The 17,118-nt window shown below is 36.0% G+C and overlaps 1 protein-coding gene across 16 annotated transcripts in view; it reads right to left on the bottom strand.

The window, feature by feature from the left end:
• BLTP1 (bridge-like lipid transfer protein family member 1) overlaps positions 1–17,118 on the bottom strand; it is a 217,015-nt gene extending 199,897 nt beyond the window's left edge. For 13 of the 16 annotated variants that reach the window (XM_082726767.1, XM_082726764.1, XM_082726765.1 and 10 more), the window contains exons 1-4: positions 16,819–17,118; positions 15,035–15,120; positions 8,965–9,033; positions 1,469–1,598 (exon numbers count right to left, since the gene is read on the bottom strand). In XM_082726767.1, coding sequence (XP_082582893.1) covers positions 1,469–1,565 — 97 coding nt within the window. In that variant the 5' untranslated portion in view covers positions 1,566–1,598; positions 8,965–9,033; positions 15,035–15,120; positions 16,819–17,118. The remainder of the gene's footprint in view (positions 1–1,468; positions 1,599–8,964; positions 9,034–15,034; positions 15,121–16,818) is intronic. The other 3 variants (XM_082726768.1, XM_082726771.1, XM_082726769.1) reach the window with 1 other exon arrangement.

Genomic DNA, 17,118 nt, shown 5'->3' on the forward strand with positions numbered 1-17,118 from the left:
AGGTGATAAGAGAAGAGACTGATAGGTAAGAATAAGAATTCCACCCTTAATTAAACCAAAAGAGAATTTTCAACATTGCTTTTATGCAATTCTATTTCATATTAATGTTTTGCATTTCATCCTACTTTTTTTGGCTTTTATTAGTGATAATTTATAATAGCTCACTTTTGTCAAATAGAGAAAACAGAACTCAAAGTTTAAATGGTAATCCAATCCTATGTACAAATCATCAACAATAATAATTCCTTCTATACACACTTCATCTCTACCCATTTCCTTACCACATATCCTGTGTCATGAAAGAAGCATAAGCATGAACTCAAAAAAACAGCTATGTTACCTGTATAAGTTATTTAATCCAATTCCACAAGTTAAGTCTGCTGCCTTTATAAGTTTTCTCTGAGCATTAAGTGAGACAGCATATGCAAAATGCCAATGATATGTGGCACACAGAAGATGTTCAATAAATACCATTATCCTCTCTTTCCCTTCTTACCCCATCTTAACCTAATTCCCCCTCTACCTTTCTAATTATTATGCTGAAATTCAAACCAAATACTGTTCTTCCACAAAAACTTCCTGGACAATAACAGCCTACAATGTTCTATCCCCTCTTATGTATTTATTTATTTATTTCTAAGGTTTTGTTTTTGTTTTTTGGGTTTTTTTTTTACTTATTTATTTGACAGACAAGGACACAGCAAAGAGGGAATACAAGCAGGGGGAATGGGACAGGGAGAAGCAGGCTTCCTACTGAGTGGGGAGCCGGATGTAAAGCTTGATCACAGGATCATGACCTGAGCCAAAGACAGATGCTTAATCACTGAGCCACCCAGGTGCCCCTCTCCCTTTCTTGATTAGTATTTTGTATTTCCCCCATTATTTGTTCACATTCATTTATTCACTCATATCTCCCCCTGCTTTTTTTGCCACTGATTTATACACTGTTTTGTATTCTTTCTATGAGCCTAGAAAACTGCTGGGATATTAGACAAAAAGAAATTTTTACTGGCAGAGCCCAAAGTCAAGCTTATAAAGAGCAAGTAAAAAGATGACATTAATTAGGCATATATATTCTATTTTGCTATAAAATATATTTATCATATAAATGGGGATTTATTACTTTTAAAATAAAACAAATGTGTGTGTGTGTGTGTGTGTTGAGATGGGGGGCAGTGAAGGAGTGCACTTGAGACAGGAAAGATAAGCTAAGTGCAATGTCTTTCTTCTCCTCCCACCTCCCCTAAGTCAGACGAGGCAGCCTAAGAAAAACAGCCCTCCAGAGCATTTGCCAGAGCAAATATTCACAGAAATATAGATTAAAACCTTATTTTAAATTTTTAAATATTTGAAAATAAACCAATGGTATTGTAAGCATTTCAACTTCAGCTAACTATAGCTTAAAATTTGGCAGTTGTTAATCCATACATGATAAATAATAAAGTATAAGAAAATATATTCTACTTACCAACAAGGAGCCAAACAACATTAGAGTTGTGTTCTGTAAGAAAATCTTCTAATTGAGTAATACTAGGGACAATACTCTCATTCTTCCTTTGATCCATTACTGAAGTTTTTCCAGAGCAGCATCTAAAGGCCTAAGAGTTCAAAAGTTAGCTTTAGAATCAGAGATTTATTAAACTGAAATGGGAAATATGTAAAGGAGAAAAAAGATGAATTTAATAAAAGTGAAAATTCATCAAACCCCATTCCAGTTCCTTCAGTAAGAATGAAAAATATACAACAAACAGCAACAAAGCACATCCACATTTCTATATAAAATGTAAGACAACGTTATCACATTTTTAGTGTCCTGATTTCACCACTCTAAGAATAAGCAGAGACTTGGGTTCAGTTACTATACTCCAAATATGAGGTACATAATGACTAAATCTAATTAAATATATTTATCTCAACAATAAGAAGTATTAATGATCTACATTAGACAAATTCATCTACACTTGTCTCAAAAGCTAACACTAAATGTATTTATACATTAATACCTCTTAACTTCCATCAGCTCTGTATTTCCCATTGTTTCATGGGGAAACAACCTTCCTACTTTGGATTCACTCTGAGTAGAGTTTGGTCAGGAAGCAGATCTACTCCTATAAGACACTCAGGATGAATTACAAAAATTACATGTCAAACTGTGACCAGACATGTGAAGAATGTGTGTGTGTGTGTGTGTATGCACTTCAGCAGGACAAGTATGAATATTTAGATGTATTGAGAGTTAGATGAACTGAAAATGAGTAAAAAGGAATAAAAGTTCTTATTTTATGATCAAAGAAACAAGAAAAGTATCCCTCTGTTAAAAATTATCCCTCATGTTAATACAGAATTAACTATAACAAAATTATCATGATAAATCAGGAAAAAGGTAAAAACAATACAAAAAAAATAACAACAACAACAAAAACTAGCCTTAATCACAAAGAGAGTGACATGGTTAATGATTATTTAAGGCCATATAGCATAGGTGAGTTTATAGAAAACAAGAAAAACAGATTTTAAAACAGGAAGAATAAGTAAGGACAACTTTCTAGTTGAAATTCAGTACAGCTGACTTATCAACTTCCTAAAAATCTTCCCTATTTACTCACCAGAGTCCTAGCTTCAGAGATCACAAAACAAGTTTAAAAACTGGATTAGACAACATTGCCAGATTACAATGTTTCATATTTCTAAATTGTTGAAATGTTAGCAATTCAAAGGCAAGTTAAACACCTCATTAAAAAAAAAGAAAAAAAAAAAAGCTCAACAACAAAAGGTTTATTAGTGTTAGGGAAACCTGAGGGTAAAAGAACTAGAAAACAATTTTCAAATGTTTTCATTTTTCAATAAACTTTTTTTCCCTACACTTTAGAAAATGAGTAAAAAAATGTTCTCACAGTGTGTAACAGCTTAGTAGTGACCCCAGGTGGGGAGGTAGGGAAAATGAGTGAAGGTGGTAAAAAAGTACAAACTTCCAGCTATAACTTCTGGAGATATAATGTACACTATGGTGACTATAGTTAACAATACTGTATTATATATTTGAAAGTTACTAAGAGAACAGATCTTAAAAGTTCTTATCACAAGATTAAAAAAAGTTATTAAGTATGTGTGGTGATGGTGGTTACTATGGTAGTCATTTTGCAATATATATTCATATCAATCAGGTTATACCCTTAATATAATATTTGTCATTTATATCTCAAAACTAGAAAAAGGTGTTCTCACGCTGTTCAAAGCTTTGAAAAATCTACCAACTGGCAACTTAAAATTTGGGGGCTAACTTTACAACATGAACTTCTCTTTCCTTCTTCCTTTTTTGTTTTAAACTAAAAAAAATATATATATATAAATTTTAAGAGGAAGAAAACACTGGAAAGGCTTATATTCAAAACTAAAATTAATAGCTTATATGTTACAAAGTAATATCTGTGCCTACTTCATATTTACTGTTAGGATTTTATAATACATCACCACACCACTGCTGATGAAAAGATCACCTACTAACTCCTGGGGATGTTTCATGAGGGATGTATCCTGGTATTCAGGTTTCTAAATAAAAAGCTGATCTGTTTTGAATCAAATCCAAGGGAGAATGATCTATCTACCAAGAGGATCTAAAGATCTCATTCAAAATCTCTACCACTAACTACTATAAGAACCACAGCCAAGGAGAATGAGAAAGAGGGTGTTCAGGTTGCAAAGACAGAAAATGGCAGTATCACACAGATTTAATCAAAGCTTTTCCAGTTATTAGTTAATGCAAAAGCTTTAAGAGAAATCAACAGATAAAGGCTCAATAGTTAAAACAACGCATTGATTAAGTACTGAAGTAAAGGCTAAGACTTAATAAAAGTCCTGGGTAAGAAGCAGACATTCTGATGAAAAGGAAGTAAGTCAAAGCCACATGGATACAAAGAATCCAGACTGAACTGGGGCTGCATGCTTAACCACACTGTTTACATGGTACACCACGAATTCCTTAATGGAGAGGTCTCTACTGCATATTTTTCATGGAGCAATTGATGGATTAACAAATTGGTTGTTTTCTTTCCCTCAATGGTTCAGTCTAAAATCCGCAAGGTAAAGCACAGTAAGGTAGGCATCTGCATTTGGGGAAAAGATGGACAGGAGTCTCAGTGGCATAGGGGGATATCAGAGCCCAATAATATTAAGTATCTAATTGTGTGATGAAGAGGCTAGGGAAACAGTGGTAGTTTTTGAGGACATCAAAACCATAGCAGGATGAGGAGACCATATTTGTAGGGAAGAGGTCAGGCACAGGGTGCTAGAGTCTAAGTGGAAGGAAGAGAGTATCAATGGTTGGGAGAGGAAGCTGAAGAAAGAGACCAGCTTAAAATGTTGGAGCCTGAGCAGGCAGGTTGCCAGATGCAGGGCATTAGAACACAAGAGAAAAGCATCAGACCCCAAAGAAATAAATAGTGCTTCCATGCAGAAGGGCAATCTGGAGTAGTGTTGATGTGGGAGCAAGATAAGGATGGCACACACCTAGGAAACAGCTCTTGCAGGCTATGGAGGAGGGGATAAATTAAGTAAATATGTTAAGGATAATAAAAGCCAGTTTTCTCACTGTTGGAGGATACATAAATGAAGAACATCAGAATTAATCCAATGGTGTTTGATACGAACTAGAGTTATAGTTTTCAATATAGGTGGATATAGAAATAAATGTGGCTACAAACATGAATATGTATGTATATACATGTGCTCATTAAAGGGTCTGGGAGCAGCACCAAAATTAAAATGAACAGAGAACTTTGCTCCTAAAAACATTTTCTATCAAGAAGAAACAGGGCTCCTTGAAGAAATGGCTGATTCCACAAATAGGGCAAGGAAAGTCAAGATGAGCTTGTGTTTTCCAGAAGGTAAAGAAATACCTGAATGATGGGAACATGTCAAAAGGACAAAGAAATGAGCTTGAAGAGGCTCCCCGTGGCAAAACCTGGGCAATTTAAGTATCAAAATAAATACTAGTACTCGATTACAACCCATTTAATAAAAAGAATCTATGAGTCCCTACCAATATAATCAATTAAATTTTGATAAGCAACAGGATTCTCATATCACTTCAAAATAACTCCCCTCAAAATAATTATTAATGACAAAGGGGGAAACAGGAACTTTGTGAAATTTAATTAAGGTTCAAAAAAAGTAAACACCATCAATATTAAGATAAATCAGAACTGTGCACTCCTTTTCTTAATTTATTTGATTATAGTTGACATACAATGTTACTTTCACTTCAGGTGTACAACACAGTGGCTCAATTTGTCCAGGCATTATGCTATGCTCACTTACCGCAAATGTAGCTACCATCTTAACAGAAGAACATAGCCTGACTTCTATGATATTACCACCAAAGATGCGTAACCTGAACCTAATCCATCTTGTCTCTCTCTTCTGATAGATTGTGACCAATAAAGATTATTTTATTCATCTTTGTATCAACAATACCAGTGACAGTACCTTGAACACAGCCACTGTGTTCAATGTAACATCATTTTAAATGGTATTTTTATCTGGTACATAAGAAAAATAACACTGATCTACATGTTTCAATGCAAGTTCTCTCAATATTTTCATGATTCATCTACATTCTTTTCATTTTTCCTGAATATTTTTCATTTTTCCATCATATTTACTTCAAAACTGCTGTCCACATTCGAATAGCAATTGTGACAATTATTATTTTAGTGACATACATAGAAAAGCATGAAAATGTGAAATGGTTCAAGCAAAAATGCACAAACCGGAGATTTATCAAAGTTCCTAATTTAATACCACCACAACTATCCCAGTTTAGAAAATACCTTTCCAAGATTACTTTTCAAAATGAATTACCTGTGAAATCTTTTCAAATACTAGATTCACACTGTTTTATTTCTGTCTCACAGGCATAAAAAAAATAAAGTTATCAAACATCTAATACTTGCATTAACACTTTTAGAGACAGAATTCCAAATATTAATTTGGACCTTCAAAAATAGAGGCCATCCTACAAATCAGTACCAAAAAATAGGAATAATATTTTAATATATTTTAATATTTTAATAATCTAGTAAATGTAACACATATATATATTTACATAGAAATAAATATAAATATATATTATAAGTTTATTAAAATATAGTAATTTTTAATAATATATCTTAATATTTTTAATAATGTGAAAAAATAAGCAAAATATATAGTCAATTTACAAAGGTGGATAATATCACTAGAAATGGGAGCAATCACCATTTATCACCCAGTAGTCATATTAAGTGAAAATGAGAAAGACTGCAAACAACTATGTTGGCAAAAATGTGGGAAAATGGGCACTCATATGCAGTTGATAGACATAAACTATCTTTGGGAAGAATAATTTATCAGATACTACAAAAATGTGTATGCTTTAACTTGGACATATCATTTCTAGGACTTTCTCAGAAATCCTCAGCCACAATAAGAATTTTTCAAGGACAATCACTGCAACATTATAGAGTATACTGGGAAATTTGGAAAAAATGTCAATTAATAGGAAAAAAGTTAAATAAATTATGGTATATTTTAGTGGGAAATAATATGCAACCTTTCTAAAAGAATGAGGTGACTCTATATGGGCCAATAAAGAGAAATGTCCAGAATATATGTAATGTTTGCAGGGAAAAAGCAAACTGAGAAACAAAATGTATAGTATTTCACTTATGTTTAAAAGAAAAGACTATTATGTATGTTATATGTATACATCCTATATACACACATATACATATATATGTGCACATACATGAAGTGTTTGTGCATGCATGTACACTTTTCTAATCTGCAAAAACACTAGCAAAGCCAGGGTGGTTACCTCTAGAGAGAACAGTGAGAAAGATTTGGGGGGAAGGAAAAGAATCAGTGAAGCAGGACTTTAACTTTTACTCTTGATACTTAGTGTTTAAATGTTTTAGAATTGGCATATAATACTTCCATAATTTAAAAAGAAAAAGGGAAAGTGGTGGCTGGAAGACAGAAAATGACAGGTTAGAAAGAGGTTTTTCTTACCCAAGCATGTATCTCATGGCCTGTCCTCACAAATATGGCCAAGAAATAGAAGTCTCCCAACTCAAAAAAAGCTTAGTCATCTGTCATTCTACCATCATATCTTTCTTCAGTTCTTAAATGCTTATCTTTTTAAAAAATTAAAATGCAAATACTGACCAATGTCAAATTCAAACTTCATCACATCAGAAAAATCAGTTAATACCTTTGATAGAATTATTTGATTTGATAGCCTCAAGTATAAAAATGGAAGGAAGAATAGCTATACTGTTCTAGAAAGGGGCAGCTGGTAAGCTGCCATCAATGAAAGAGGTAAAGAACACTAAACGGAAAGAGATTGGGTAAGGGAGAAGGAGGAAACAGTTATCAAAGAAAAACAGAATCAAAGAGCCTAAAAAAGGGACACCTGGGTGGCTCAATGAGTTAAGTGTCTAACTCTTTATTCTGGCTCAGGTCATGATCTCAGAGTCCTGGGACTGTGCCCCATGGGCTCTGCTCAGCACAGTCTGCTTGTCCCTCTCCCTCTCCTCCCCCAACCTCCATTGTTCATGAGCTTATGTGCTCTCTCTCTCTCAAATAAATAAATAAATCCTTAAAAAAATAAGGTGGGGGAGAGGGGGAATGTGCCTGGGTGACTCAGTCAATTAAGCATCCAACTCTTGGTCTCAGCTCAGGTTTTGACTTCAGGGTCATGAGCTGCAGTACAAGCTTTTTGCTTCAGATTGTATTGTTTCAAAAACAGGCCATTATATGGATTAAGAGCATAGATTCTGTACTAGACTATGTAAGTTAGAACTAATAGTCCTAAAACTATAGTTGTGTCACCACAGGCAAGTTACCTAACCTCTGCATGTTCTATTTACCCATCGGTAAAACAAGAATACTAACAGTACCTACGTCATAGAGCTGAATAGTGAGAATTGATGAATTCATAAATGTAAAGCATTTAGAATATCACCAGCCCATAGTAAATAATACACTGTATAAATATTTGTTAATAGCAACCAATGCGTTAGCATCACACCCAGATACTGCTGGCATTTACCTCTATACAAGAATGCTCATTTTATAAACACCTGTAACATCTTACTGAGGATTGCTTTTGGACTGCAGAAACATCTCAGCTTATAATCAGGACAAGCCAGAAATGCCAGAGTTAATGTCAATGATGGCTAGAAAAGTGTTAGATGAACACCTACAGCTTCCTTGCTCTTAGTTTGGGATAACTCAGAGAAGTATTTCATTTGGTCTCTGAGAGTTTACCAATGGCAGTGAGTTCCAGATGCCCATAGCACTAACTGCTAGGATAATGCCCTTTATTGACTTCAGTCCCTTTCCTTTCTTACTTCCTCTTCCCCTACCAGTATTTCCTATGATCACTTCCAAGTAAACTAACTTTACTTGAATCCTTATCCAGGTTTTGTTTCTGACGATACCCAAACTAAAGCACTATTTTGTTGTTGTTGTTGTTGTTGTTACCAGTCCTATTAAATCGAAGGATAGTTTTCTTTTACATGAAAAAAGATTCTGTACTTTAACCCACTGAGCCACCCAGGCACCCCGATTCTGTACTTTAAAGAGATCATGAAATCATACAATTTAAAGGACACGGTATTAAATATTTAGTATTTTTTTAAATTTTGCTTTAATTCAGGGCACATATACACCAGGTTTTGGAATTGGGTTTGGCAGAAAGAGAAACATTTCCTTTATCTGAACAAGAAGAAAGAGGAAAAGAAAGACCCAGATATAGAGAGATTTGGTGACAGAAAGATGAGCGAATCTGATGGCTTCTATATATTCTTGAAAAAGTCAAATCCATATTTATCTAAAACATCTTCTATTTCATTCCATTTTTTCTGTTTTCTTTTTTAATTTATATATTACTCCCAGTTTTTTGGCTCTAATCCCATTACTTACAGTTCCTGTTCCTCTTCTATTTTTCTCCGTCTTTAATTTGTGTTTATAACAGCTGTCAGAAGAATGGCCCTAGGGTGGTAGGCAAAAGGAAATATGGATGAGAGAACCTTCATCCCCACAGCTTACCCCTATGTCCCCCAACTCCGCTCTACCTCAGGCATAATTATTTGATTACCTCAGAAAAGGGGAATGGGGGGAACTGGAAGATCTGTGCACTTGCCCACAGCTTCTCAAGAAAACCTCGCTGCACTGGTTTACCTTCTTCCAGGGCTGCATGACTCCTCTAAAAGAGGTATCACCCCATAACTTGACACAAGATTTCAAAAAGAAGGTTTTAAACCTATATCAGGTTTAAGCAGGAATAAGTCTGTATAGTATTACCTATAATGTGAGAAGACCTAGTTATGAAGAACCAGAGCTTTCCCTAGAACTGTCAAGGGAAAGTATATATTTGATTTTGATTTTTTTGGAGCAATATACTTAAGACAGTTGCATGATAATGTAGAGCTATTTTTCTGCTGTTCATTCAGTAAATATGAGCTTAAAAATTCTACAATACAGCAGACACCTAGGTGGCTCGGTTAAGCGTCTGCCCCTGGCTCAGGTCACCATCACAGGGTCCTGGGATCCAGGCCCCCATCAGACTCCCTGCTCAAGTGGGGAGTCCGCTTCTCCCTCTACCCCTCCCCCTGCTCATGATCTCTCTCTCTCTCTCTCTGTCTCTTTCTCTGTTTCTCACTCTCTCTCTCAAATAAATAAAAATAAAATCTTTGAGGGCGCCTAGGTGGTTTAGTCAGTTAAGCATCTCCCTTTAGCTCAGGTCATGATCCCAGGGTCCTGGAATTGAGCCTGGCATTGGGCTCCCTGCTCAGCAAAGAGTGTGCTTCTCCCTCCCACTGCCCCTGCCCACCCCTTACCCCAGCTTGTGCTCTCTCTCTCACTCTCTCTCTCTCTCTAATAAAATCTTTAAAAAAAAAAAAAAATTCTACAATATAGCTAAGGATTTCTCAGTATTAAGTTTAAGATTTGGAAGAGTCACAATATCTTCAGTAGGATATCTGGCAATATAGAAAATGGTAAAGAAAGGCTGTTTGAATGATTACCTATATCTTAGCAATTGTCATATCATATTGTAATTATCATTTTAGAAGTCTGTCCCCCAACTAGGCAGCTGTTGTTAAGGATGAGTTTGCCCTACTCATTTAAGTGCCATATCCAACCAACTTCCTGTATACAGCAGTCCCTGAATACTTGTTTCAGAAATGAATGAAATAAAAAGTACATAGGGACACCTGGGTGGCTCAGTAGTTAGGCATCTACCTTCAGCTCACGTCATGATCCCAAGGTCCTGGGATTGAGGCCTGCATCTGGCTCCCTGCTCAGCTAGGAGCCTGCTTCTCTCTCACCCTGCTTGTGTTCTCTCTCTAGCTGTCTTTCTGTCAAATGAGTAAATAGAATCTTCAAAAAATAATACCAAGATTAAAAAAATTAAAAGTACATAATTATGCACTATTGCCAAAAATAAGTGAGTATTCCCAATGTACCCAAGGCCAAAGAGATTACTAAATGATCTTTTTCATTCTCAAGAAAATCTGGTTTTCATTTGCTTGAGTTTAAGAAGAGGATATTCAACTTTTTAATAACTCAATGCCAAATATAAAAAGTTTTAATCATTCTCAAATTTCTCACACAGCAATGAAGGCACAATGCTTTGGCTAAAAAGGTATTCACATATCTTTAGATCACTATGTTAAAGTTCTTTGGATTTAATTAGTTTTTTTTTCTATAAAAGAAATTTCATGGGTTTTAAGAGTTGGAAAATTAAATTTATAGCTCCTCTTTGAACTTCATCAACACTGATATTCTATTCATCATCAGGTAAAATTAAACACCTATTAGAACATAGCAGCACTTTGTATACTAGAAATTCTGGAAAGTATGCACTTTACACATACTTTTGCATCACTTGCCCTTGGGTCAAATTTTACTCATCTACATCAACTGTCATAAAAAAATATACTTACGTTTTTCAGCTACTCTTTGGTTTCTGCTCATACGTAACAATTATCTTAAGATACTTTTGTAAAGTTGTCCATTTCAAAGACATTTATGTCCTCCTTACAATTAAGAAGTCAGGTAATTGACTTAAATGTCTCAGTAAATACCAACACAAAAGACTATCTATCTCTACTATGGCATAATGACATCCCAAAACAAAAGTAAAACATAAATCAGATCACAACATTTTTATCCAAAATGAAGTTTCAAGAATGATTAGAACATCTGAGCTATTCATACAGAACACTGACCACTCACCAATCTAAAGATAAAGGGCCTGAAACAAATGACTTTGTGATGTTCCTTCCAACCCCATGATGCTACAGAAATAGAGCACACAAACACAAATAGAGAAGTACCTACTGTAATTAGACATCTCACATATATATGTAAACTTTACATTATAAGATAGTAATGGAATGTAGTAAAAAGACTGTTATTATCCATTAACCATATAGTGATTTGGAAAGCCCTGTCTGCCTAAAAAATTTTACCCTTTCAGGATACAAGGCCTAAAATTATACCATCTTTTCCTTTAAATGGAGTAGTAACCAATAATCGCTCTTAAAATCCAAAATAAAGCATCTCAGTAATAGCTACCATTAATTATTACCAAATGTTATTAGTGTAAATTAACTCACTGGATTACTTTTCTCACTAACAAGCAGCATCCAAGGGTATCCCAAAAGGCCCAAGATTCCTGAAGATGGGGGAAATCTTAAAAAGGAGATGGTGGGCAACAAAAGCAAACTTAATTTCCTTAACACTTTTGGTCAGGGTAGCAACTTTGTACACATCAAACAAAAATATATAATGTCCTATTCTGTTCATTTAAACAAACAAGATAAATAATTATCCTCTTGTGACAAACCAGAAATCCAAAAACTCCTCTCTACCTAAAAAGAGTCACTCCAGGTCCCTTCTAGTCTCAGAATTCTATGTGCAACAAACACAATTCATTAATAACTAACTCTAAAATCCAACAGAATTAAGTGGTAAAATAACATTCTACCAGAAATAACAGAAATCATCTAGTACCCTAGAACTAGAGTAGTCTTTAAAGCCAGATTTGAAATGGAAAGCTGACTCTATCCCTTTAATTCCTTCCTTAGCCATGATATAGCTTGAGCAAGTTACTACATCTCAGAGCCTGTTTCCACATGGCCATCTCTTTCTTGAAGAGATGCTGAAGGCACTAAAAACACAAAGCAAACATAAAACTCACAGTATAGTACTTGATATGAAACACATTACAAAAGTGATAGCTAACCTGTTATCAATGTTCTTTTAAAGAAATTGAGCTCAACAAAAAAGGTGAAAGCTAAAAAAATAAAAAATTAAAAAATAAAATGCATACCAATAAACAATGACTAAACTGCACCTCATTCCTTACAATATACAAGAAAAAATATATGTATATATCTAAATAACAGAATTTTATAATTAGTTGGCATAAATAACAATCAAAAAGTATTAAGTCAATATGAATAATATAGTTCTACAAATACCAGTGAGCATGTTTCTTAGAAGCAGATCATATACCAAAAGACAATAGTCAACAGGCAAACTGTTGCTAAAGAAATATTTAGATATGATGAGTGACAATCCAAACACTACAAATCTGCAAACTAAATAAATGCACTTTTTAACATCGTAATCTATGCAACAAAAATGATTCCTTATACTATGCATGGAAGTATTTTCAACATCTATGTAATCATATCATTCAACAAAAATGTTGCACTTTAGAAACCTGACTTCTATAACCAGAAATTTAGGCTGATTTTCCTAAATACTTATTAAAAGCAAAAGCGAAACAAAACGAATCTCTTTTAAAAATCTCCAGAAAACATATCTATGAATAGGGTAAAAAGAACTGACTTCAACTTCCAAATCTAGAAGAAACCATGATTTTTAAATATAACCCACTTTTAATAGTCCACCAGAACTAATAACTACCTTCAACATATTCCTTGATATGGTCAGTTATGCAAAGAGATCAACAGTAACTGCTGTGTGAAAGGTTTAATCCTCCAACTTCTACATCCCATACACTGGTTATGGGGTTTTGTCTTTGTTTTTTGTACTGACTAGTGAATACACTCTGCAAGTTTTCTTTAATTCTTTTAATCAAGAATTCAACATATCACTTTCATTTTGATTAAAAATACACCAGAAGGTATAACAGTAAAAAGCATCAAAAAGTAAAATTCTATAGGATTTTTGTAATAAAACTATTTCCATTTTCCTGTCTGGCCCTCAAACTTCTATCATCTACCTTACTCACATCAGTCAGAAAACCCTCCCAAATACATGTTCAAACTACTTACCCAACAAAATAGGGTCATTGGATGTGGGGAGAAGGAGAAAGAAACTGGCCACCTGTGTTTACCAACACTCTCATCATATCAAGTACAAAGAAAATATTTTTTAATAGCATGTTGCTACCCAAAGAGCCCACAAGATCCATTTAGTAGCCAATTTCTGTGAGCTGAGAATTGCTACAACTGAAAGTGAACTTTCATGTATATGAAACAACAACAAAACAAGCTGCTTCAGGGACTTTTATGAAGATATGACTATACAATACTAGTGGTGATATCAGACACAGCATTTTAAATGGATATGAATAGGAAAAAAATTGATATAGATAGAAATACACTTTACATATACATATAAAGTGACAAAGTACAATAAAATCAATAATCTAAAGTTTAAACTTTAAATATTTTGGTCAATGTTCTCCTACTCTTTGAAATATTCATTCCATGGTATTAAAAAATAATAAAAATATAGCTACCATAATGATGACTATAACACTTATTCAATGCTTGCTATATGCTAGGTAATGTTCTAAACACTTTTTGTGTATTTACTCATCTAATCATCACAAATAACTACTCATTCACAATTCCCCATTTTACAGATGAGAAACTATGGCCGTGAGAAGCTTGAGTACAAATACAGTTAAGACATGGCCTCAATAATTATCTCTTTGTTCTCAGTTTCTTTATATGAAAAATGAGTTCCTTCCTCCCAACTCGACATTTACAAGCTAATAAGAATGCTACCAAAATTCATATTTTGTTATAAAAAATTCATATTTTTTCCACTATGAAATTTTTTTCTCCTAAAAGGATCCTCCATTAAATCAAAGGTCAACAAGCACTTTAAAAAAAAAAATAACCTTAGGAGATAACACATCAAGATATGGAGCCTGATTAGCAGCAAAGAAGGGCAAATTATAAAGTAAGCCAAATCTGACTTAACCATCTCCCCACTTTTCTAGAACTTTCTCTCACCTGGTCATAAAGGCTATATTTTTGTACTCTGAAAGAGCTTATTTGACCCTAAAGAATTTGACAATTGATAAAAGATGTACGGTAGTTTTATAATGTCCAAAAATTCTTTAATATTCTTCCCTTCAAGAGGTTGAACTTAATTAATTCCCCTCTCAAGTGTGGGCTGGACTTAGTGATATGGTTCTAAAAGAGTATGACAGAAGTAACGGTGTGTAACTAAGTCAAAAATGGCATCACAGCCTCCTCCTTGCTCTCTCTTAGATCATCTGCTCCAGGGAAAACCAGCTGCTTTAATTGTCAGTCAGGTATCAACAATTCAAAAGCCAGGTAAAATGAATGGCAAGTCGTGTTATACATCCCCCAAACCCCCACTCCTTCACCATTAATTAAGCCAATTAAAACACAACTGAAGCACAAAGTCAGATTTCTTCTATCACAGCTTTAATTGAAAATTAGATTTTTAAAAACTTAGCCAAGAAATGCCTGGGTGGCTCAGTCAGTTAAGCAGCGGCCTTTGGCTCAGGTCATGATCCCAGCATCTTGGGATGGAGTCCCACAACCAGCTTCTTGCTCCACAGGGAGCCTGCTTCTCCCTCTGCCTCTGCCTGCCACTCTGCCTGCCTGTGCTCTCCCTCTCTCTCTCTGACAAATAAATAAATAAAATCTTTTAAAAAATAAAAAAAAAATTAAAACTTAGCAAAGATATTTACCCAATTTTTTTTCAGAGTCTGCAATGTTGTTCTTCTTTCTTCCTGATCTTCAGAAGGTCCACCTGCAGCATTTCATCTTAACAAACCTGAAAAAAATATTTAACCAATATACAAGGTAGTCTAGCTTTACCAGCATTTCCACCATTTCAGATTAAATTATTTGATTACATGCGTGAGAATGCACACATGTGGAAAGTTGTTAATGTTACTCCAAAATTGCATTTCCTACTTTAAAGTTTCCAAACAAGAAATACTTTTAAATCTAGAATAAGAACACAGTTTCCAAACTACACCATTCTAAAGATTTCCAAACCATCACACCCATGGAAACAGCATGATTTGGGCAGTTAGAGGGTTGTTGAGGTTAAATCTTACCTTTAAAACATACTCAAGGGGCACCTGCGTAGCTCAGTCAGTTAACCATCTGACTCTTGGTTGTGGCTCAGGTCACGATCTCAGTCTCATGAGATCAGCCCCACCATTGGGCTCCACACTCAGTCTGCTTGAGATGTTCTCTCTTCTGCCACACCCCCAGATGTGCTCTCTAAATAAATAAAATACTAAAACAAACACACACACGCACACACACTCTCTCTCTCTCTGTCTCTCTCTAAGTGTGGCTTTGAAAAGGTTGTTCTCTCAAACTGTTGGGTCCTTGCTGTCAAGAATGATGCCTCAGTTCCCTTCCTATTCCAAGCAACTGGCACACTTTTCATCAAATGAAAACTACTTTGCAAACTCTTAAGATACTTGGGAGATGATAGGCATACTGATTAAGGGACTGTAAACTGGAGTCAGAGTGCTGGTTTAAATCACATCTCTTAACTTTGAACAAGTTGATTTTTAGGCCTGTGCGTTTATCTGTGAAGAAATTATAATAGGCTTTACATGATAGGAATGTTACGATGATTAAATGAGATATCATGCATATGAAATATGTACCACTCAACAACTATATAAGATAAATATTCTGGTTAATTCATCTATTTTTATATTTAATATTTATGGTTAATTTGGAATAAATAGGTTTCAATGCCATGCAGAGAGGGAAAGCAGCAACATGAAACCAGTTGAAACTTAACTCACACAACTGGACAGTTTAAAAAAACTGTGGAAATTTACAAAAACTCTTTCCATTTAACAAGCGTCCCCAACTTTCTACTGTCAAAACTAAGGCCAATAGGAATGGGAGTTAGGTGTGGGAGAGTGGGTGGGACACGATACTCTGCGGAAGGAAAATCAACTTCCCTTCACCTTCCTTTGACCAAAGATGTTTCCGCTGAAATGTACTCTTCCATACTGCAGACTCGGCAAGCGCCAATTCTGAGTACAAAACACCCCACGCCTTAATTGGAAAGGGGAGTTCTAAGGCTCCACCGCCTTTGGTCAATCGAAACTACGTTAAGCAGCTCGGGTCTGAAGCATCCCAGAGCCGCTCCAAGGGCTAAAGCCGGAGCCTGCAGGTGCACTGACCTTCCCGCCCGCCGAGTCCACACACAAGCAAGTGGGCGCCGCCCACCCGCCTTATCACCATCTACAGAGGCCGCTCCGGTGTCCGCGCCCCCAGCAATCCGACTACGATGGCCCTTCCGGGCCTTCCCATTGACCTCCGGCACCAGGTCTACAGGTCCCGGTGCTGTATCAGAAACTAAGAAATGAGTCGACACCGCAACAGACAGCAGCGATGATGCCAAACCTCCAGTCTCCCACAAGGCTGAGTTCCAGAGATGACGGAAAACTGCTGCTCACCCCAACCCTTGTCCAGTCCGACCCTGTCCCCTCACCTGGGCGAGCGCCGGGGCGGCCTGGAACCGCTCCGGCCTCTCTCCGAGCGACGCCAAAGGCCTCGCGCAGTGGCAGCAGCGCCGAGCCGGACCCGGCCCGCGAAGCTCTGCCGGGGCCCACGACCCTCTAACCCCGCCACCCCGGCCAGCTGCCACAGGTGCTGCCAGGGGCCCCTAGCCACTGACGCAGAGGGGCGGAGAAGGATGGGAGGGGTCCCAGCCACGGCCAGGCGCCACTGCGACTGCGCCAACTGGTGGCGTCACACGTCACGACGCCGGCACGCCATCCAAGCCCCACCC

Source organism: Mustela nivalis (genome assembly GCF_964662115.1).
Source record: "Mustela nivalis genome assembly, chromosome: 4".
NCBI lineage: Eukaryota > Metazoa > Chordata > Mammalia > Carnivora > Mustelidae > Mustela > Mustela nivalis.